Below are 25,358 nucleotides of genomic sequence, written 5' to 3' on the forward strand. Positions count from 1 at the left end.
TCTGCTGCATTTCCTGGGGGGTTCACTCATTTATCTATTGGATAAGAGACTGAAGTTTTCTACAGGACAAAAAAATTAAAATATCAGTCAGGCTGACAGCCAGGAAAATGAGGGTCTCTCTGCAGCCAGAAGCTTTCTTGAGCTTTTGGTTTAGTGAGGAGCTGCAATGTTATTTCACCGAACTACTGCTTCATATATAACTAAAACTGTGGGCTATTAGCTAGTGAACTAATACTCCAAATGAATGATACACATGGTACCCAGTAAAGTATCTGAGATGCAAAGCTAATTGCTATTTTAAACAGAAAATGTAACAAAATGCTTTCAAAGATCTATTTCCATAAGAAGCCAGGGAGAGATCACCGCCTTACTGAAGCAATGGAAATAGAGCAAGAATCACAGGATCTAAAACTGTAAGGGACCTTCCAGGTTATGGAATCCTTTTCCAAGAATCTTCTTTATGACATCCCTGACCTATGATCATTCTCATTCTGCCTAAAACACTGGTGGCAACAGGGAGACTGTCATGCCCCACAAAGCAGCTTATTTGAGAGCTGTAGACCTCTGGTTGCCAGGGGGTCATCTCCTAAAGGTGGCCTGAATGAATGCAGGTGACCTTAGGCAAGCCACTCAACCTCTCTGGGCCTCGGGGTCCTTGTTTTAAAAATTAAGTTACCCTTATGTTGAAAGAACCAGAGTTGAAGGAGGTGAAGTCAGTTAGGGGCACAACTGCCTCATTCCAGCCAAAGACTATCTGATTCAGCAGGGTGTGGGATTCCGCACTGCTGGGTGGGGCCGTGTCACATCATGAGCAGGGCTACCATGCTGGTCTTGAACTCTCTATGCTGAGACACAGCCATTCTAATCAGGACCCGGGAGCTCTTTTAGAGTACGGCGGTCTTCAGCTCTTTATCCATTTCTTCTTCATTCTTTTTTCCTCTTTTCTTTTTGGTTTTACTTCCCTTGAACAAACTTTTGTTATACACCTTTCACTCTTGACAAAAAGCAGAAACCATAACACAACGGAAAATTCCCTTTGAGGCTGGCAGCCACTACACAACCCTCAAGCAGCTGGCCTGCGCCAGCCGTGCCCTGATCTCCCTGATTCTGATACCAGCTTCCCGGGGTTTAGCTGTCTGCTGGAGAAAGCATGAATAGCCTAGTATTGTGCCAGCACTGACTACACACAGAAAATGGATTTTTAGTGTTCTGCCCACTTAAGAGTTTGTATGTTAGAGAACACCAGCCTTCCTGATACAATATTGCTCAAATCGGGGCGCCTGGGTGGCTCAGTCGTTAAGCATCTGCCTTCAGCTCAGGTCATGATCCCAGGGTCCTGGGATCGGGCCCCGCATCGGGCTCCCTGCTCGGCGGGAAGTCTGCTTCTCCCTCTCCCACTCCCCCTGCTTGTGTTCCCTCTCTCGCTGTCTCTCTCTCTCTCTCTCTGTCAAATAAATAAATAAATAAATCTTTAAAAAATATATATTGCTCAAGTCCCACCGAATCATTTTGGGGACAAGAAAGAATATAAATGCTTGTAAGAATACTCTCTTTACAAATCAGTAACATCTTTTAGGCAAGTGTTCATATAGCCATTTTTCCTAAATAGCTCTTAAGTCAGATGAGGAAAGCAACCTGGGTAACGACCCTGCTCTGTGCACTGATATTTACACTGCGACGCCGATGAGCAGTTCCACTGGTGCCGTGGAGCCTCAGTTTACTGACTGAAGAGATTCTCACTCGTTACTACGAAAGCCTTAGTTGAACACGCGGGCAGGAAGTGATGCAGCAATGTACTTGACACCTTCACTAAAAGCCCCCTTACATGTTCAACCATGGCTTAGAAGCCTGTGGAATACAGCAATATAACTTTCCAAAGATCAATTCATGTCCTCCCTCCCAAAAGAGTTAATGGCAACATAAAGCTATAGGATACTTCACTAAAAATAAAAAATTACACCTGCACTATAATGACCTACATGCTAGAGTCTCCCTTATTTGTGGTATCTTTGATATAAACAGCTTGGATAAAAAGCAGTAGAGGCTCTTTAGGGGAGTTCACAGTTTATCAATTCTTACATATTCCATTACATGACACAAGAAAATACATAAGATTATTCAATTCAGTTTCAGCATTTATTTTTATCCAAGTAAAATTCTTCCTGAAGATGTCCTTAACTTGTAATTCCTTATGAAAACACTAATTCAAAGGGATACATGCACCCTCTATGTTTACTGCAGCATTATTTATAATAGCCAAGATGTTGAAGCAGCCCAAGTGTCCACTCACTGATGAATGGATAAAGAAGATGTGGTGTATACACACACAATGGAAATATTACTCAGCTATAAAAAAGAATGAAATCTAGCCATTTGCAACAACATGGGTGGATCCAGAGAGTACAATGCTAAGTGAGATGTCAGTCAGAGAAAGACAAATACCATGATTTCACTCATATGTGGAATTTAAGGAACAAAACAAAGAAAAAAAAGTGACAAACCAAGAAACAGACTCTTAACAATAGAGAACAAACTGACGGTTACCAGAGGGGAGTTGAGCAGGGGGATCGGTGAATCAGGTGATACGGATTAAATAGTACACTTATCACAGTGAGCACAGAGTAATGTATAGAACTGTTGAATCACTACCTTGTACACCTGGAACTAATACAAGACTGTATGTTAACTACACTGGAATCAAAATAAAATAAAGATAAATTCTTTCAAATGCTTCACTACATGTAAGGAACTACAGGAGGGACACAAAAATCACCACCACACAAACTCTGTCCTCAACTAATGAATCTGCCAGAGAGTTTACCTAAATTAATAGTAATATTTAACATCCACTGATATAAACCTATGTGCCAGGCACTGTGATATGTGCTTTATACTGTTGTCTAATTTAAACCATACAACACTACGCCATTAGGTTGGTATTATAATCTCTGTTTTCCAGAGGAGGAAACTGAGGCCCAAAGAAGTTGAATAATTAACAGATTGTGTGAGCTTGTGAGTGGCACAACCAGAAAAGAATCCAAGCAGGCTGGCTCCAGGGGTGATATTCTTAACAGCTCTACTGTAGTGATTTCCAAATAGCTATATAAAAACTGAAGTGCCTTACGTAAAGAGATCACATCTGGACAGAAGGATCAGAAAGCTTCACGTGGGAGGTAGCATTTAGCCTCTAATTAAATCCTATTTCTTGCCTCAATCTACTACTAGATATTTAAGCTATTACACTAAAAAATTCCTAATTATATATTTCACTTAGCTTTAAAATGGGAGGAGGAGTGGTAAGTCAATTGTAATTATAAACAAAAGCAGATACAGGTGCTAAGTGGTTGTGATGCTTCTGTGGATATCCAGACACTTGTTTTTAAATCTCTACATCACAACTGAAGGCAAAAAAAACAAAAAAACAAAAAAACAAAAAAACCCAGAAAAATAATCAGAGGAAAACTGGTTAACAAGCCAATGAACATGTAACTTTTCTGACACAGAAATTGTAACGGTCAAAACTTATTTTCACTCTATACAAATTAAACTCCTAAGCTACATACTTCATGGCCTTGAACTACATTTTGACTAGTCAGACTTTTCTAATAGAAAATCTCTTAATAATCTTTTGCTTTGGGGCGCTGGGTGGCTCAGTCGTTAAGCGTCTGCCTTCGGCTCAGGTCATGATTGCAGGGTCTTGGGATCAAGCCCCGCATTGGGCTCCCTGCTCCGCGGGAAGCCTGCTTCTCCCTCTCCCACTCCCCATGCTTGTGTTCCCTCTCTCACTGTCTCTCTGTCAAAAAATAAATAAAAACCTTAAAAAAAATAATCTTTTCTTTTTTTCTTGTCCAAATTCTCATTCCCTCCATGAGGATAGAGAACCACCTCCCTGTATAAATCAGCACAAGTCCTATGCTATCCCACACCATCCAAAATACCCTGCAACACCCAATTCCTATAGAAGACTCCCTCTGCCAGACGTTGTCCTCCCCAAAGAGTTACCCATCAGTTCAGGCCCCAAGGTTTGGTTCACGGTCCTCCTTCCTTCTGGGTCTCTAAGGGAGCTCCTCCTGCCTCATGGATCTAAAATTTCCCCCAGGTGACAAATTTGTATATCCAGCCCAGACCTTGCCCCCAATGACACACTCACTGGTCCAAATATTTTGCTGACAGCTCAACTGGCTATCACAAAAGCACCCCAAAATTAAATGGATAAAAACACAATTTGTGATTTGTGCCCTACAGTCATTTTCTTGTTTCAATGAACCAACTTATCCCTCCTGGTCTTCCAAGGCTCAGTAAATGCTTCTTCCTTTTGCCCAGATGATGAAGCCGCAAACACAGGAATCCCCCTTCTTTCCTCATCTTATATCCAGTACATCATACCATGTGTTCTCACTCCCTACTTTCAGGCCGGACTTGCCTCCTTTCTTCTTCTTTAACAAGCAGGTAATGGGTTTGGGTTTTATTCTAAGAGCAGTGGGGAAGCAAACAAGATTTTTTAAGCAAAGAAATGATATAATCTAACTCAAGTTCTTAAAAGATCACTGTAGCTCGTAGTGGGTGGGGCAGATAACAGAGTTAAGATGACAAGGGATGACCAGAGTTTAGGTGAGAAATGATGGAGGCTTGGTCTTTGTTGGTAACAGAATTAGAAAGCAGGCAAAACTGAGCTGTATTTTGGAAGAAGATAAACAGAACTTTCTCATATTCGAAAGGAGAGCATGTGAAGAAAACTAAGAATCAATACTATGTCATGGGTTTTTAGCTTCAACCCTTGAATAGATAATGGTGCCACTTCCTGAAAAGGAAGGAACCTAGAGGAAGCCTGGTATCCAGAACACCTCAGAACCTCTATGTCTGCTATTCTGAGAGGGAGAGAGGGAGGGGGAGGGTGTGCATGTGTGTGATTCTACTTGCTCACCACTTGACCTTTTTTTTTTTTAATTTTTAAGACTTTACTTATTTGAGACAGAGAGCATGAGAGAGACAGCATGAGCGGGAGGTAGGGGCAGAGGGAGTGGGAGAGGGAGAAGCAGACTCTTCGCTGAGCAGGGAGCCCAATGCGGGGCTCGATCCCAGGACCCTGGGATCATGACCTGAGCCGAAGGCAGACGCTTAACCGAGCGAGCCACCCAGGTGCCCCTACACTCTTCCTCTACAGACTGTTCTTGCTCTTCCCGTTAACTGCTTCATTCTCAGACCACACCATCTGAAACAGAACCTGTCCAATCTATTTTCTCTCGCAGTATCCACATTATTAACTGTACTTTATTTACTGTCTAATTTTCTGGCTTTTTTGCCCTCTTACTGGTCTCCCACTCACTAGACTACGAGTCCCCTGGGGGCAAGCAGTAAGTCTTTCATGGTTACTCCCGCTTCCTGTGCCCAGCGCAGGTCCTAGCACATACCTGCAACTCAATAAGCATCTGCTCAGTCAATTATCCTCAAGAATTTCTGGGGAGAGAAAAAAAGTATTCCTAAAAGACAGGTTGACAAACTGTTCCCACACAGGGCCAGAGAGTAAATATTTTAAGTTTGAGGGCTACACAGTCTCTAGCAACTACTCAACTCTGTTGGAGCATTAGACTAGCCATAGAGAATATAAACAAAAGAGTGTGGCTGTATTCCAATAAAACTATATTTATAAAGACCATATTGTGAATTTCATAAAATCTGTGTGTCATGAAATTATTCTTTTGATTTCTTTCCAACCATTTAAAAATCTAATAACATCTTAACACGTGGGCCATAGTTTGCTGAACCCCGGTCTATCCAAAATTCACACATCTAGCGTCAAGGAAGGAGAGAGTGAGGAAATGTTGGACAAGGTGATTGGTGTAACTTCCACTGAAGAATTTCCACTGTAAAATAATCCCTGTATTCACATATCTGCTACCCTCCCACTAGCCTACTGGCTCCTCAAGAAAAAGAAACCAGGTCCATGAATCTTGTCACCTAATACTTAATGTTTGTTGATTGAAAGAGAGGTAGGAAGAAGAGAAGAGCAAAAACGCATCCCAACTCTGAAACAAAGACAAAGCTTATTTTCTCCTGATTCTGGTACGACCTGGCCATGCTGAGAAATATATCAATTTCAAAAGATGAGTGGCCATACAATCAACCTCAATTTCAAACTAGAATACTGATTTAAAGACCCTTCAAAAAGTGTACAAAGCTCTAAGGACACTCATTATTATCCTGTAGGTCATCTTGCTCAGAACAAACACTATTTTCCAATACAATGGCAGGCTATATCTCTATTAATTACAAAACTGTGCTCCAACCGTATACCTCTGTCATTAAAACTATATTTTCTACAGTCATTAAAATGAATTCTAATCTATCAGATAAAGAAATTTATGGTATAAAGATGCCTTTAAATACCTAATAAAATTATGCCAAATGTAAAGCAACATCATATAACTGAGTGCCTTGAAAAAAATGATAGGGAGGAGTGAAAAAGAGAGTGATGGTCCAGCCACGCTAGGGTGGGGCAGGACCATGTGTCCCCAAGCTCCACAATGGTCACTCTAACATTGACAGTTGTGCCCAACTGTGGCAGCCTCAGCATGCTGTCCCCAGTAGAGAAACCAGCGGGGAGTCCCATTTTTTTTGTTTGTTTGTTTTAAGGATGGGAAAGAGGTAGAGGGCAGGAGGGCATTAGGGACCTAAAAGTGGGGAGGGGAATTCCCTTAAGGAGGGAGTGACCAAAATGGAGACTTGGTATAAAAAAGGCAGGTGCAAAGAGTAGCTATCAAGTTTTTCTGTTTTGATAGGATCAATGAAAGCCAGAAAGGGAACACAGAGATAACAAAAACAAGCTAACCATTTCCAATCTATGGACACAGTCAGAGGAGGAATTTTGCCCAACTAAAATTACAACACATGTGGGTAATCCACATACTGTTTAGCTTTGGTTAGGGACACTGAGTCAAAGAGGCCTGCTTAGGCTCCTTTACGTCTAATTCAATCCCATCCCAACTCTGGCCTCCCAGGAGTCTGTGCAGTATAGAGACTGAGAATGTGGGCTTACACTGCCTGAGTGCGAATCCTGACTCTAATGCTTACTGTCTCTGCACTTGAATAAAGTACACACCGTTAGTCTGCCTCTCTCTCCTCCTAGGTAAAATAAGGACACAGTCCTGGACGTGAACGCATGTGAAGTGTGTAGCCCAGCGCTGGCAAATGGTAAGCTCACAATAAACACTACAGTTCTTCCTTTCAAAGAGGGTAGGCAGGATTATTGGTGTTGACTTGGATTTGGGGGAGGGTGATGGGAGCTTGAAGAAAGGAATAGGAGGTCACAGGGAGTCTTGTGGACACATTTCCACTTGATGAGGAATTAAAAAAAAATTTTTTTTTACTTAAGTATTCACTTATCAGATCCACAGTACCTACTTACTACTCCTCTAGGAGAACAAGGATTAGAATCACTCTTGAAATCAGAGTGCCATTTGAACTCAACACAGAACTGATCTGCTAACAAAGTACAGACCAAAATAAGCAATATCTGCCAGGCTTGGCAAAACAGACACTGTACGTGAAGAGCAAACCTGGCAGTTTCTGAAAAGACAGTGAAGAATACACTAGAGCAATAAATGGCATGGAATCAAGGCAAGAGATGTGGGCAACGGGTGTTCAACAGGCCCTGCCAGAAGGCTCCGCCCCCATACGCATGGCTCACGCCTGGTGTTCAGGCCCTGCCCAAGTGGCACCCAATCAGAAGCCTCCCGGCATAAAGTAGCATCTGTACCCACTCCCTCTCTCTCTCTCTCTCTCTCACACACACACACACACACACACACACACACACACACTGTCATTTTCTCTTCCCTTATTATGAGTTCTTTTTCTTCACAGAACTCATTACCACTTGACATAAAATATACTTGTTATATACTGTCAATATTAACAGAGTATTAACTCTACCAGTAATTTCTGTCAATTTTGCTCTCTGGTATATCCCTGGAGCCTAAAATGGAGTCTGCCACACAGTTTGTTCTAAATAAACACTAAATGAATGACCCGGCCTGGTGAAGAGCTCATGGTGACAAAGCAAAGAAAATAAAAAGAAACAGCAAAAATTCTAAACGGTCAGTAAGAGTACTAAATTACTTGCTTGAAAAAAATTAATATTGCCAGTTAAAGCAATAATGACTTTCAAATTTATGAAAATCCAGCAAGCTATCTAAAAGCATTCTAAATCACAGATGGGACCATGAAAATGGAGGACAGTCACTCACTCCTGAAATCAACAAAAATGAATCAGGAATATAGGACGTAGATTTATGAGAATGTATATTTTAGAAAGTTTATTTCACTTGTTAACTGAAATCAGCCCAAATTTCTCTCTCCCATAAAATGTCCACGGATGAAGAAAGTGACTAGAAGTATGTTAAGTAAAAGTCGATATTTCTGTTCCTTAAAATACTTACTGTGAACATATAGTATTCTATTGCCATTACTGATTTTAGGATAAATGAATAATGAAAACTATAAGGCATAAAGAGTATCTACCTATACCCATTTTTCTATGTGGATAAACTTTGAGAGTAGTAATTTTCTCAAAAGAAAAATGATTTTCTTCAGATAATGGGAAGATCCAAAAAGTACATTATATAAAATAAGCTATGGGAAATTTTTTAAACTGCAGTGTGGGTGTTCAAGGTGGCGACTTAGCAGGTATTTTACCATATTTTGTACCACAGAGAAAATGAGAAAGAAAAAACAATTTATAACAGTTGCTTATGCCTTTATCTTTAAATTATAGCATATTCAAATGAAAAAAGACAATTCACCCACAATTGAGAAACCAGGTTTAATCCTTATAATGCCCATAATTTATATTGTAACAACTGCATACTTTAGTCATTGAAATATACTTGGATTCAAGGGATTGAAAATACAAGATCTGCATATATAAAAGATAATTTAAGGGGCCTAACCAATATTAGTTGTTTTTTGCTTTGTTTTTTGAGGCAGAAGCAGTAAAGACAACAGGAAGGTGTGGGAGAGATACAAAAATGAGTTTAAATTACATGAGAAAGACAGAGGTTCAATGAGACAGAGCTTTTGGAAGGATTATTGTTTGGTGATTTCTTTTTTAAATAAGTATTAGTCATTTAATTTTATGCAAATTCTCTAATCTCAGAAAGACTTTGGAGAAACCTAGTCAAAAAAGGTACATTTTTAAGAACGTTAACACAACCTACTGTGGGTTTGTTTTGTTTGTTTTGTTTTGTTCTTCCTGAGCAGGCTGACAATATGCTGAGACAAAAAAACTTCGGTGATTTTGCTCTTTGGTGGGTACTTTTTTAACAGACTCTTGCATAAACTGCACAAAATAATAAGACATGCCAGAATTAAGTTTGACCTAATAGACTTTTCTTAGAAATGAAATTTACAATATTGATATCAACATTCCACTGCCGTTTCCCTGATGCTATGACCCCAACAGAAACAGAAATGTTCTCTGCCTCTGAAGAATACTGATGATGATGGCAATAGCAGCTATCCTAATTTAATATTCATATAAATTCACATATAATACTTTGTTTCATCTCTATACCCTCAAGAAGTATGTTATGAAAGCCATGTTACAGATGAGGCTCTAGGGGTGAAACAGGGTACGTGGTGTTTCCAAGGACAAATAGTCAATAAGTAGTTCTGACACCGCTTGTCTTTGATGTCATTATGTTTACCTTGGGGTCCTCTGAGGGAGAGGTCCCGAGCCTTTGAGGCATACCAGAATCATCCAAGCCCATCTCCCTAACTTGCTGAGGTCAGGGGTTATTGAATACCTCAGGTAATTATGAAATAACTGAGAGACAAGCATTTGGGAATTATTGCTTTACAATAGTGTAGGTATGTGAAAATTAGCAACTAGAACAAATCAGCAAGTTAGCTGTCCTTTCCTCTGTTAGAACAAATCGGGTGAGTTCTATTCGAAATTTCTTTTGTTCAGCACAGCAATTAATTAAAACACTACTGCATGCTTGCTTTGTGCCGTGTTATCAATAAAGCTAGTGAAATTTTGTTTGAGTTTCACAAAACGTGAGGAACAGTACCCCCGTAATTCAGTATATTTCAGTCACCTTTGCAATATTTGGGATGGTCACCACAACACCAATCAGTTCCAGGAACCTACATAAATATTTACTTACTTACTTCGAACCTATTCGATCAGATAATAATAACGACTAGGTAAACACTGCCATCACTCCCTTCCCCAACTACATAAAACCAACCCTGAAACCCCCAGGTTTCTGTTTCCTTGTCTGAAAAAGTATACTTCTGTACTAGATGAATGCTAAAGTTCCATGGAGCAGTAAACTTTTACGTCTATAAAATATTCCACTTCATTAATTCAGAATCCAGGTGGTTGTATTAATAATGGTTTTAACCGTCAGTCGGCATAGGCTTCAAACACTGGCAATCTTGTTTTGTTGCCTGGCAAGGCCTGAAATTCAGAATTTCATCATAAATCACTGTTTCCATTTGGTTACTCCTAAAGTAATATTCATTCAAAAACGCTCTTTTGCGTAATTACTCTTAACTAGCTAGAGTATAACTGATATTTCCGTAAATGTTTACTAGTGCCTCTATTTAGTTAAAACACTCTTTTGTCTTTCTGGCATTATTCTTTTGGGCACCGAGTTCAGGGTCAAATCCAAATGATACATAATATAATTTTTTAATGTACCCAACAGAGAAATGGCAATCTCTGTCTTTAACTGCATGCTATTGAATTTTAACAAACAGTTCCAGGAATGTCTGCCAAATTTCTATAATTTAGAGCAACTATATCATGAAAGAATAGACAGTCCACAATTTATTACGTGTTATTTTTCTTGAACTACAGAAATACTCATTGTAGTTCTAGTTACATTTTTATTTGAATGGTAGTGAGATCAGCAGAAAAACAGATCTCAACACGTGGACTGCCTACCCAAGGAGATAACCTGAGGATCTCAACTCTGCACCTTAAACTACCCTACTCCTGCCTGTATTTGTGCTAAGTCGCATCACGTAACAGTCCATCTGGGCAAGGCAGAACTACACTGGAATTAAGTTCTAGAAATACTGATATTAACAAGAGGTAACAGCGAGGAGGAGCGAGGAGAGACAAGAGGTGAACTGCGCCTGGTTCAGTCACTCTCTGTATCCTGGGTGCCTGCCACACGACACGTGGGCATACACTAGGTGCTCGATGTCCCCTAAAAGGGGGATGCCTAACACAGGGCAGAGGGATGTACAGAGAGACAGCAAGTCTGCAGGCTCCCCGGTGTGTGATGCCGAAGCAGCAGACGGAGACCATCACAAGAGGTTAAATGAAGAAATGGCTTCCAGGTAGTTGACGGAGTGGTAGGTTTCTGAGATTTATAAATTACTCAGGTTAATTCTGAGGCAGAGTCGAGGGAAGCCACTGAGTGCGAAGTTCAAATAGCTCTAGGGTAGGAGGACAATCTGTTGCCTTAAATTAGAGGAAGGAAATTGACAGTAAACTCCTATTTGTGTGACCATAATCTAAATTTACAAGAAGTTTATACCCCAAGATTCCGTATGTATACACTCTAACCAGCAGGCGAATAAGAAGGCTGGGCTACTGTGGATTCAGTGGTTCAAGGGCCACCTCACCAGAGGTGTACTAGAAAGAAATGATTCTGCAAAGCAAGCCATGGCAAAGGAAGACGGTGGGGGCAAAAGTACGAGCTGGAAGGGGATCACTAGGTCCCATCAGAATGGGACACCACATCCCATTCTCCCCTTGCTGCCATCACACGAAGTCCCAACATTACCTTGGCTGATCTAGCCTGGAGTGGAACTTTGATTTCTGGATATTTCTCCCCATGGTATTTCTCAGACCACCTTCTTTCTCTCCGTTCCCCCAGAGGAGTAAGACCGATCCATAGACCCTTATCTCTCCTATAACGTAGCCTGTGTACTTCACCAGATAACTGTATCCATCATCTGACCCATGGCCTATAATGAAACTGGTGTAATTTCACTTTACTGTGGAACACAATCCACAATTAAGTAAGCCTACTGGGGCTGAGTTTACGAAAGAAGCCAAGTACAGAACATGCCAAGGGAAAACTCAGCTGAGAATCTGCTCCTAAACTCTAGAGGCTCTAAAAGTGTCATGCTCACTTCCACCAAAAATCTTCTTAAAGTGGGGGGCAGGGAAGTGGAATTGCATGCTGAATGTAAGGCCAGAAAGCAATGGTCACACAGAAGGAAAGGCTATTAGTGAGGAGGAAGACAGAGGCCTGGCTGCACCAGCTGGGAAACTCAGGGCAAGTTACTTGAGGTCTCTGAGCCTCAATAACAAAATCAACAACAACAGGTTGGGTAGTGAAGAGAGAAAAATACCTCTCCCAAAGGTCTGTGCTGGGGTTAGAAGGATGATGTTAAGTCATTTCATACACTGCCTGCCCAGTAATAATCCCTCAGTAGATGGTGGCCATTTCAATGCTGCTGCTGAAGACAGTGACACAGACATTTTATTTCTTGGCCAACAGCCTTGAATAGCAAGGGTGTCCACAATGCAAAGTCCCAAAGAGCATTTTCACCCAAAGCCAAGTTTGGGGACAATACATGAAGTTGAGCATTCTATTTAGGACAGGGCTTGTCAATAAAATTTTTACCTCCCCAAAGTCATGTAAAAGTAATGGCTAAGAACACTGTTTAGGCAATATGATTTAATTTAATTTACTTTAAAAGTTTGCTGGAAAAGTGGTATCTATACTGATGTTTAATTTTATGTAAGTAAGATGTGCAGTTGCATTAATACCAGTAGCTAGCGTGACTGGAGCAGAAGACCCTCACCCAAATCTCGGAGAAAACCTGCAGGATAAGGTGTAACCTGAGGTAAGGTGTACACTATGTGACCTGGAAGATGAATATCTAAATCACGTGGACCATTGTTGAGATTAAAGCCTCTTACCTCCTGAAAACGTGTCCATTCATTTATTCGATAAAGATTTACAAAGCACCCACTACGTGTTAGGCACTGTTCCAGGGGCTGGGGATACAACACTGAACAGACAAGGTTCCTGCCCTTATGGATCTCAGTGAGAACTACTAATAGCGAGGGCTCAGTACTGTGGCCACACTATTCTCCCTGGAGCTCTTGTTTTTAACGGTCTCTGAAAGAGAATGAAATTACAGAGCACAGACTACTGACCTTCATTCAGCTTAACTCACTGGATACAAAGACTACATTTTCTGACCTAGGCAAGCAAACCCTACAGCTTCCTCATCAAATAATAGCCAGTCCTATAAACTCTTCCTGAAGGGTCAAAACTCCAGGCTCTGAAGGAAAGGAAGGTGTTAATACATCTTTTCTTTATTCCTCTAGCTCTACATCTTGGTAAACACTTGGCGGAAGATTTTTAAAGCCCTGCAATGATAATTAAATATTTATCTAATTTGATTACCATCCCACTTCATTTTATGAAAGAGAAGAAATTTCCTATTTGGACCCTCAATCTTTGGTGGCATTAGCCTCCATGCCTGATTCTTTTTTTTTTTTTTTTTTAAAGATTTTATTTATTTGACAGAGAGAGACACAGCGAGAGAGGGAACACAAGCAGGGGGAGGGGGAGAGGGAGAAGCAGGCTTCCCGCGGAGCAGGGAGCCCGATGCGGGGCTCGATCCCAGGACCCTGGGATCATGACCTGAGCTGAAGGCAGGCGCTTAACGACTGAGGCACCCAGGTGCCCCCCTCCATGCCTGATTCTTCACCCAAGGACATTAAGTCCTAGGTTGAAGGGCATGAGTCTGGGTCCTTAGATGGAAGGGCCCCAGTGAAACCTCACTACCCATGGCTCCCAACTCTGCAGAGCTTGGAATAATGCAAGCCTGAATAAGGACTGTGAATATAAATATAACACCGAAAATTACAGGCATAGTTTTCTAGAGATTCTTAGACAGACTGAAGATTATAAAGAGAATTAAAAGTGTGAACAACTCCCACTCCAGAGGACCTCAAGAATCCTCAGGCCTCTTTCTCATCTGTCTCCTCTTTTGCAACACAGTGCAAAGGCAGGCCATTCTAGGATGGTTGCAGGTCCTCAGAAGCTTCAAATTAGGAACTCTACTAATGAAACACTATGGCTTCTTGACCTCAACGTCCTAGGAAGGACTCAAGCTACAGGAACTGGCTTTGCAGGGCACAGCAAACCTCAGATGGTGTGCCGGGATAAGCTGGTGTTTCTTGAAAAAAGATTCCGTGGCTTAAGTGTAATGCTGAAACATGGCATGCAGTATCATCATCTTGGAAGCTCTGAATGTATATAAACTCTGAGAAGGCCCTACAGTAAAGAAATCTGTTCAGCTTAGTTAAACTTAACATTCCTCAAAATTATTTGGCCATGGAACTCATCCCACTTCCTGACAAATACATTAATTTTTACAAGTTAGCTGGTGCCTACTAGGTGCCAAGCACTATCGTGGTGATCAAAGGGGAAATATTTCTGGGCTTCATGGAGCTTACACATTCAATATTTATTTTCAAAGACCGCTATTTAAGGCAACCAGTTCATTGGGTCTTTATCGGAGCATTTAACCTGATGAATTACTCTAAGCCAATGAATTCCCTCCTAAATCCCACGATCTCCAGCTCTCTGAGACAAAAGTAGCAGCTACTCCTCACAAAACATTTCTGCTCTGGAAAATAATAGTCTGGCATAGCCTCCATGGATCCACTCTGGCAATTAAAAGCTCTGTACCAGATGCCAAAGGGTGTTTGTGCTATTTGTATTTGTCACTATACCTACATACACTTGCCTGGCTCACTGGAGGAGTTTAACAAATGTGTTCTAGAATAAATGGTAAATGACAAGGACTCCCTCTAGCCCCTGAAAATTCCAGTAAGAATGACCAAGATCAAAATCCTATCTTAGTCTGTGTGGCCAAATTGGATTTGGGTTCCCTTTATTGAATGCTGCCCTCACTGTGCCAACCTGCTTTACACGCCAAGTTCAGATGTGGGCACTTCTTCTTTGACGATGTTATGAGCTAATATTATTTGCAAATGTTTTAATGACCAAATATATCTTTCTAACTGAAGCTAATGTGCTGAAATGTAATCCCTTATAGAGGCACAGCTGGCTCACGGTCTGAACATAAAACTGGGATTCAAGAGCGTTTTCTAACACCAGCCCTGCAATTTTCTTTAAAAAAAATTAATATTCGTGTATTTTAATTTCTCAGTCAATAAAACAGGGAAATAAACATTGGCTGGTCTGCCTAAATGGAGTACATTTGAAATTTATAAATAAACAAGATATCAAGAAGCAAAACAATCACTAATTATGAAATTGGATGCAAAGAAGATTCAGAGATCAAGCCCATTTTCAATCACATTCGCCGGAAATACAGAATGACTTCCTGGCTGCAATATTCCTACCAATAGCAAGAAAAGATCCCAAAGAAAGGAAAGGGAGTATTAACTGTTTTACAAATAAAACAGCCTTGCTGAGCCTCCCCACATAAAATAAACAGAATCTTTAAAAGTGAAATTAATTTTCCCGGGATTTCATAACGCTTTATTTCTCACCTTGTCTTTTTACACATTCAAGTGGCATACCATTTTAAGAAACTGTCATCGTAAACAGAATTTAATTATTTTATGGTACGGTCTTTCACGAGGTAAAGGAAACGTGAAGAGTTGAGAAAGTATGCAACCCATATTGTTGGCGTCTTAGCACTTAACGATCATTACAAGCACTCACAAAAAGGCAATACTGGGCTTTAAAGCTGAACTCTGTATTATCTCTTTCTCAGAGCCCTGGGGCTATCACTGCAAAGCACAGTGGTCCATTCTAAGCTCTGAATAGAGAAAAGGAAGAGATCATTAAATTATAATTTCCATGCACAATTGGTACAAGTATTTCCTACCAACAGGATTAATATGAAAGCAAGATCCCAGAATAAAGCTGCTCAGCAGAGAGGATGACAGTTTAGTGTCTTGTAAATTTGATTTCACTGAAAGCCCTGACACATCATAATGGTGAAACCCTATTTACTGTAGCAAGCAGGACGGATAATGCTATTTAATACCTGGTGTACTGTGTGCCATCCGCTCATAGCTTTGTACTCCATGTTCTCATCTTACCTTCAGGTTAATACTTCTTGACAGCCTACATGGTAAATAGAGCCCCAAATTAAGTGCTGATCCCGTGATTTGCAAATCTTTCCTCTAAAGTTAGGCACAGAAAAACTGGCTCCAGTTAAAGGGATAATTTTCACGGGATGCACTTTTAACAGGCTCACCCCAGAAAAGAATGTAAGTCGCATATCCCTAAAGCCAGATTTAAAAAGCATTTCAAGGTTACCCAAACCACATTTCCCATTAGGAAATTCAGAGAGGTTAACAGAAAAGCCAATGCGTTTGAAGGACTTGTTGAATAATGATTTAAGGATAAGAACCCCATATCCACGACACTGTGTGGATCGCTCCCTTCCCCCTCAGGAGAACAAAACAGAAGGGGGAGGGGGTGAAGTCCATTCCTGCTTGCTGCTTTTGGAATATCTGCAACAATAAGCTTCCTTTAGGGAGGTGAAGAGTGTAAAAGGGTTCAGGTCTTTGAATCTACGTTATAAATAAATATGTCCATTATATTAGGAAAAGATATGATGATACTGGCCCTTATTAATTTTTCTACCTAACAATGAAGATCTAAGCACATTTATGTGAACTATCATTACTTGCTAATGAGGAAAAAAAGAGCAACTCAAGGTACATGCTGGAAAACCACTCTTAAACCCCTGTCGTGTGTAATGGCATTACAATTAAATGTGTCTCTGGCTTCCATCACCTTCAGTGTCCAACTCCTGGACCAGAGAACTTTGTTTCTGCAACTCTGGGTGACTTCAGACCATATTTCAAGATGAATGAGGAAACCAGTACAAAAATTCAGAGTGTCAAAGGAATAATATATATCTCTAGGTTGACAAGTACAAACTAGCTATCTACCACAAAGTTATGCTTTTAACTATTATGTTAAATTTGCTATCTCACACTGTACAGCCAAAGCCCACACAATAATTTGGCGTATATGAGCTACCCGTATGACCTAGAATCACTGACGACTGTTTAGAAAGCACTTGAGGGGGGAAAGTATCAAAGGGTTTTTTTTAATCCCATAAATAGACTTTATCATCTTCCTACCCCAGAAAAGACTGCTTATGTGTTTTAGTATCTTAGATGTCAGTGATCTGTGATTCTATCCTGTATTAATCCCATCAAAAGGCTGAACAAGCTTCACTCAATGAAGTATTTTTATAATGACAGACTTCATCTGGTAGTAAAAATACATAATAATTTCTTCCCATAAGCAGCACACTGGGCTGACAATAATCCGTTCTGTTGTCGTTTCTTTTTACTATCATTGTTGGCATTATTTTCCCCCAAGCTTTGCACAGAGGAATAGAGAAACCAAGGTACTAATTGACAAAGAAGTCAAGCAATCAAAAAAGCCCATTAATCATACAGATGAGCCCGACACTTCATAATGCAATGGAAGATATGCCACCCACTATAAGTAAAAGGCTTTTAAAAATTGCTCATTTGGTGTAAGTAAGCACGACCTTAGAATTTAATTAGTAACTCTCTCCACAGGTGACGAACTAGTAAAGTACTTTTCTTCTTAATGACAATTTATTTTTCACCATTCTCTTTACACTGCTTTCTTTTGCTCAGCTTGTACAATTCCCTCTCCTTAATTGTATGGGATTGACTGCAGTGTGTACGCAAATAGCTACTGAAATCCAGAGGAGCCTATAAACTGAAAGCAATACAGATCGCACTACCCTGTTGATCTGCACATTGTGACTCTACCTAACTAAGCCCTCTGATCTCCCTCAGCTCCTCAAGTCACCAAGGCTTTTATAGCTCTCTTCACACTGTGCCAAACCCCACCATTCTTATGAACGCCAAGAGCAAAGTGGATTGAGTAGAGCAAATCAATTCAAGTTCATAATTGGGAAGTTAGACACGAAGACACACTAATCATCAAAGAACTCACATCTCCAAGATGTCTTGGGGAGAAGGGGGTCCTTCACCCTGGAAGATCCCTGGGAGAATCTGGACTCTGCCCTCTCAAACTACGGTCTGGTCTTGCTTCTCACTTCCCTCCCATAGGGCTAATAGACTACTGGAAAACACACATGCCCTGAAGAACATGAAGGCAATCCAGACTCTAATGAAATGACCATCGAAGCAGCTTATCAAAAGTATAAAGTTTGTTTCTATCTAGAGGTGGAATGATAGGACTATCTGATAGCAACACTATGAACATATGAATGAATGGCTCAAAAACATTTGTAAACTGCTTCAGTAACTATGGCTTTCTTACTTCAAAGTAGAAGAAGCACAACTATATGTTAAAATAACTCTTAGAGGTATCATGCTGTAGCTGCTAGATAATAAGACTTTATTTATTCCCTTTTTGGCCAAATGTCCCCAGGAAGTACCATCCTGGGGAAAAGATTCTGCATTTTCAATGCTTAACAATCTTGTAGATTATGAGGTAGCATTAATCCCATTTTAACACTGGGACCTAAAAAGTTGTATTAGAAGCCAAAAAGAGCTAACTCACCACCCAAAGAGCTAACACACAACCAGCAGGATTTAACTCTTGAGTGCAGAACTAACAAATATTAAAGCTAGCACTGGCTAATGGCTAAAAGCTCAGGTGTTGGAATTACCTCAGATCCAGATGTTTTGGTTGGATATTCTCAGGCAAGTTACTTGAAGCCTTAGGGCCTTCATCTAAACAACAGGACTGACAACCTCATAGGGTTGTCTGTGTGAATAAAATGACATAACCCATGGCAAGTGTCTAGCACATGTAAATGCGCAATAAATGTTACTGTGAGTTACTAGCACAATGATGATGATGCTACAAATAATATCAAGACAGTCAAAACTTGATTCTCATAGGATAGATATATATTATTAATTTAAATGACGAGTGAAGAAGATACCAGGTACTTTGTTGATAGTTAAAAACTATACATTAATTGCTTAAGACATAATTTTATGGTATAAGCTTAGTAAATCTAGGATTTATTCACTGAACTCCTATGTGAGTTGTGGAAAATACAGAGACGAGAGAAAACGACCTTTAACCTCAGGGAATTTATGTGATAAACGCAGATAACAAATCACAATTACCATAAGTGTGGCACCATAAAGAGAGGTATAAAAACACTATGGAACATTCCCTTAGAGATTTGTGGAAAGCTTCCTAAAAACACTTAAGAACGTTCTCTTTGAAAGCTGCCCTGGGCTTCCTCTTATCAAATCACCAATCAGGAATTAACATCCTCCAAGTCTCTTAAATCAACAACCAGGAGTTAATAGTCAGGTCTCTTTCAGTTAGGCCACACACCTAACTGTGACCTCACCAATGTTATTAAAATACAGAAGTTCACTTCACATCTATGTCAATGTCCTTTGATAAAGCCGGCAACCTTTACAATGAAATAGGGACTTGAAAAACTTTTCAAATGGCTTGACTTTCTTTCTCTGTAAAGAGTTACTGCTTTTAGAATACTGGTTCTAAGAAGGGTGAACTTATGTCCAGTTAAATTATACTTATTCCTCCTCATGAGGCAGTGATAGGAGAACGTTATCTCAGACTCACGGTGAACTAACCAATATGAATATATAGGAGGAGAAAGATCCATTCACACATAGGAATTATTTAATTGATAGAATTTATAAATAGATCAAAGAGGCAAGCCACACTGTAATAGAACTGAATGTGCTCCACGTGCTCAGGGGATTTGGGTTCAGAGTCTCAAAAGAAATTTGTATCAAGTCAATGACAGTGAACAGTTCAAGTAATAAGACTACGAGTCATCTAAAAGTGATCGTGTACATAATGATGGTGTTAATCTAGTTGATGGGGATCACTTTTGGAATGATTGTGTTAAAGACTGGTCAATATTCCCTCTCCAGTAATGATACACCATCTAGTATCTAGTTTATGGTTTCATCATTTCATTTGGTTTAAATAAAGTCATGTACTTAAACCACTTTTAAACCACAGGCAACCTGGATTTCGCATAATAAGTTAGGTGATTCTACAAGCTATCATAATATTATAATTATTTTTCTTGCAATATGCACTATTGGATTTAGCACTTTTAGATCTTCTAACATGAACTGTATGTAGAATTTCTAATAGAAATGGTGAGACATTACACTTTTCACTGTCAGCACAATACAAGGGGAACTCTTTTTAAAATCTTCTGCATTAAGCCTACAAAATGCTTCATCACTGAGACCTACATCTCTCAAATATTCCTGGAAGAAATCCAATTGAACGAAATTAATGTAGCTACTTCAGGAATGGCAGTAATAAACAAAGACAATTTTACAGAAATGGAGAGAAGACAGCAGGAAGTTGAGCAATACTCAAGTAATTTCATGATTTTTAGTGTTTTGTACACAATGAAAAGTAAGTAGATATTCTTTAATGGCAATGGCTTTTGTTAAGCATTTTCCAGTTTTCAAAGAGCTTTTATATACATCATCTTATCTGGTCCGCCCAATAACTCACAAACGTGAGCAAGGAACAGAGTATTATCCCCACTTCATAGATAAAGAAGCAGAGACCAGAAGAGATTAGGTGACTTGTCAAATAACTAGATGACAGCACCATGCCTTCTGACTCCTAGTCCAGCCTGGAGTTATTAGGTATTAACTAACAGTAGTGTGATTATTCCACCTTAGGATTTTTCTAAGCTCACTGGTACTCCTCAGTTTTCAGTTAGAATTCCTAAAACACTACTTTCCAGCCTTATCTTCAAAAAGGAAAAAATATTTCACCTATATAAAAAGCTGCTGACTGCAATGACTTGACATCATCACACCATCTCCATCTGATCTACCACCATGTGTTCTAACTTGAGGCCAAAAACAACAGTTAGCTGCTGAGCAGACTAGTTTCATCAGCCAAGATCGAATCCTCTCAGTATATCACACTAATCACTGAATGACCTCCATCATTTATGAGAAATGGGTGAATATTTTTCATTGCCTTTTCTTGTACCTGACAGCGATCAATGACAAATCCAAAAGGTACCTAGCACAGTAATACTTGATAGCAAAGAAAACTGTCACTGGGTGGGAAAAAAGCAGGTACTGGGTAAATCACCTCAAAAACTATCAGTCGTTCATTTTATTCAGCTAATATTTACTGTCAGGCACGGTTGAGGTAAACTAACAGCTGACTGAGCGGTTACTCTGCGCGGGACACTACGGTAGGTGCTTTATGAGAATGAGCTCATTTAACAAATCTGTGAGGTAAGTACTATTATATCTTCATTTTACAGCTGAAGAAACTAAAATTTGAAGTAACATGCTACAAAAACTCAGCAGGTAAATGTCTGTTCAGTGCATTCAATCCAAGTCAGAGGCTGTGTTCTAAACCAGGGTTCTACAGACTAGAACTCATGAGTCAGATCCAGCCTGCTCTCTGTTTTTATATAGCCCTAAGAGTGGTTTGGGGGGTGGGGGGTCCAAAGCAGAGTATTTCATGACATACAGAAATTACGTGAAACCCAAGCTTCAGCGTCCGTAACTGGAACGCAGTCGCAGTTGCCGACTGACATACTGGCTACGGCTGCTGTCACGTTACAATGGCAGCGCCAAGCAGCTGAGCTGAGAGCTGAGTAGTCGAGACAGAAACCATACACAGCCAGCGAAGTCTAAAGTATTTCCTATCTGGCCCTTTACAGAAAAATTTGCTCACTCTTGCCATAAGCCATTCCACTTGATGCTTTTTTTATCATCTCTACTTGGATGTCTTAACAAATATCCCAAACTTAAAGTATTTAAAGTCAAATTCCTGATTTTTCTGCACTACCCACAAAAAGATCCATATCTGCATAGTCTTCCTCTATGGAAAAGCCATCCTTCTAGGTATAAAAGCCATAGATCGAGAGTATCCTTGAGTTCTTTCTTTCACTCATGTTCAAAACCATCAACAAGCCTGATCAGCTCTGCCTTTGAAACATCCAACCCCATGCTTCATCCCCTCCATGGCCAGCAGCTGGGCCCAAGCCATCACTATTCCTTTTCTGAATTACCGCCATTACCTCTTCTTAGGTCTGTCTTGCTTCAGTTCTTGCCTAAGACAAAAGCCAACATGCTCTTCCACTCACAAACCCTCTAGCCTTTCCAACATGAAACACACAGCCCTGCTTCAGGGCTCTGGTGCTGGTTGACTTCCCATTACTGCAGACCTCTTACCAAAAGCCACCTATTAGGCCCTCCCTCTCTACCAGATCCCACACCCTATACTCCAAGGCCCTGGGACTCCTTTTTCTCTGCTTCATTGTTCATCCATAGAATTGCAAACTGCCGTCCACTATATACACTTCAGCTCCCTGAGGACAAAAGTTTAGTTCATTTTCTTCATTAGCATTTCTCTGGCACTAGCCTGGGGCCTGACATGTATTAGGTGATTAAGCAGACATCTGTTCGATGAATGAAGAAATGATCCCTGTATGCAAGAAGCATGCACACTAGTGACGTACAGACACGGGTGAGCATATTTAATGTGTAAATAACTGTACTGAATGGGACTTAATACTGTATTTCTTATTGTATCTACTTTCTTATTAAACATCTTACTCTAAACAACCAAATTTTAGAGGTTTCCATCAAAGGGAAGAAAGATCTAGCTTTGTATGGCCCATGTGTGAAATGATTCTAGACAAATCTACTTTACTGAACGGGGGCACTGATGAGGTGGCTCAAATTCCCATTCTGAAACCCACAGTCTCCTTCTGTTTTAGCTTTAATTCCTGCCTTTACATCTCTGTCAAACTCTAGAGCCTGCCCAGAGGTACTGCCTCAACTCCTCTGAACTCTTCTTCCTAAGTCCTACTGTTCAACTCCTGCCCATTTCTTAGCCACAAATGCAGTGAAATTGAGATTACACAAAGACAATATATCCATTAAAACACTTCCATTTCTACGAACCCACTCAAGTTTCGTCAATGTTAGGGAGAGTCAAGAGTAGCACTCTAGTGTTTGACCTGGAGGCAGTGCAGCTTCTAAACATTTAGGGACAAAATACCCGCCGGGGGGGGCGGGGTAGGTAGCTGCAGAGTGATAAATGCCTCATTGAACCAATAACGCGACCATACCCCAAAACAGCCAAAGAAGAAATAACATTCCCTGTGAGAATGATCTACCTGCTTGGCTTCTTCACTTCCTTTTAACTAGGAAAAGCTGCTACAGTTCTAATTATTGGTGCTTAAATAAATATACGGGAAAGTTGCAGATGTGGTTCTAGAAGAGAATCAACGACAAGAAATAGTCATACCCTCTCCTCCAGTCTAGCCAGCTGCTCTTTGTAGAATGCATCCTGCTTCTTTATCACTCGATCTTTCTCTTCCAGCTGCTTAGCCTAAAAAAAGAAATGAAGAATAGACTATATCAAGAAAAAGCAGCAACAGTGAAGCAAAAGTCAAGTATAAATTACATTAGAAATAAGTACATAGAGCTGAAGATTTTTGCAATCTATTAGGTCTCTGCCATAGAACAATATTAATAAGATGATGATTGCTGTATTTAAATGTAAAGGAGTCTACTTTTTTTTTTTTTACTGTGACAGCTGTGTCCTACTTTGTCAAAAAGTATCAGAATACAGCACAGTTTTATTTAACTCCTATGGAAGAGTAATTTCAAGGATTAATATTTTGTACAATAAAACTTAGATTTTATTCCAAGCATAAACCACATGGCTATTAACCTTTTTTCTGAACAACAAAATACCTATATGACATTTTCTACATAAATCTTATGTTTGAGAATCCTTAAATTACCCATTGAAACCTGCACCTAAGTACATGTATTGGTGTATTTTCTTTTTTATGAAGCAGTTGTCTTTGGAGCAAGGGGCAAAAACCACTGTAAATGTTTATTTGAATAATTAAAAATTAATAGTAAGAAATAAAAATAGTTAAAGTAATTATAAAACTCTGTCATCCCATTTCTAATTTATAAGATTTTTTCAAAATTAAAAAAAGGTAATAAAAATTTTTTGATACTTGAAAAATAATGATAAAGATGGTTACTTAATGGATGTTTTTCAAGGTTAATAAAAAAATGCATTTTTCAAACTGTTGTTTGTATCTTGATCATTACATTTAAGTGATCTTTATCTCTGAGAACAGACCTCCCTGTCTCACACCCCAAGTTAGAAAAGTTTTTAATATATTTTTGTTCAGTAAATGCTGAATACACACTTGACGAGGAATTTTAAGATATTCAGCAAGTATGCATTTTGGCATTCCCACCCTTATGCCGCATACCACATTTTTTTGCAGGGTGATCAAGGGTCACTTGGCTCAACCTTGTGTGAGGGTGATTTCCACTACCTGCTTAGTTTAAGTGTACCCATTTTACACATATATAGATCATTGCTTTGCTACTTACTTTGTCTTCAATGTCCTGCAGCATGTTAAAAACAAACAACAATTATTTAACAATAGAAATAGTATTTTTTCCTAATGTCACAAAGAAATCTGATAGATAATATCTAAGATGCAAACCAAAGAAGGCAATAGGGGGAAAAAAAGATCAGAGAACTTGCTTAACTTAGGACACAGTTAAATGTCAGTGTGCCGCTACAGTTTGAATAGAAGATTTCAGTGAAAAGTTCATGCTGCTTGAAAGCGTATGAATAAATTTAAAAAGATACAATAATAAGATTACATTAAAATATATTCATATGCAAGTACATAATAATCGATGGCTCCTTGGTACAACATAGTAAAAACCTGACTAGCCTGTCAGGAATATAAAAGAAAAAGTAAACAGAGAAAGAATTTTTAACAAAGCTAAGTGTGAAGAAAGTATGCATGACAATATGATCTACAGAGAAAAGGTATTTCTAAATTCAACATATACACACCCAAAATAGAAATAAAGGAAATGTAAAAGAACGGTTTTATGAGACCCTCTGTTAAAAAAAAAATCATTAAACCAAACAAATAAGCAAATGACAAAAAGAGGAAAAGAAACCACAACATGTAACTATGAGAGTTAAAGTTACTAAAATACAGAACACTAAAAAAAAAAAAAAAAAAAAAAAGCCCTCTACCCCTCCACCAAAAAAGCCAAAAGAAAAATACACAAATGACATACACTGGTAATTCACACACAAAAATACAAATAATAAACACATGGGGAAAAAACCCAACCCTAAGAGAAATCAAAGAATGATAATTAAAATAATGAAATACCATTATTCATCTACTGAACTGACAACAATATAAAATAGTAATAGTAATGTCACAGATACAGGAAAATAAGCTCTTCTATA

The 25,358-nt window shown here is 39.5% G+C and overlaps 1 protein-coding gene across 4 annotated transcripts in view; it reads right to left on the reverse strand.

Annotated features, from left to right (window-relative positions):
* The window catches only part of CHCHD3 (coiled-coil-helix-coiled-coil-helix domain containing 3), a 271,596-nt gene that overhangs the window by 70,448 nt on the left and 175,790 nt on the right, over positions 1–25,358 (reverse strand). For 3 of the 4 annotated variants that reach the window (XM_036091684.2, XM_036091683.2, XM_036091682.2), the window contains exons 5-6: positions 24,470–24,484; positions 23,355–23,438 (exon numbers count right to left, since the gene is read on the reverse strand). In XM_036091684.2, the coding sequence (XP_035947577.1) occupies positions 23,355–23,438; positions 24,470–24,484 (99 nt within the window). The remainder of the gene's footprint in view (positions 1–23,354; positions 23,439–24,469; positions 24,485–25,358) is intronic. The other variant, XM_036091685.2, reaches the window with a different exon arrangement.

The sequence above is a fragment of the Halichoerus grypus genome, chromosome 12 (assembly GCF_964656455.1).
Source record: "Halichoerus grypus chromosome 12, mHalGry1.hap1.1, whole genome shotgun sequence".
Taxonomy (NCBI): Eukaryota; Metazoa; Chordata; class Mammalia; order Carnivora; family Phocidae; genus Halichoerus; species Halichoerus grypus.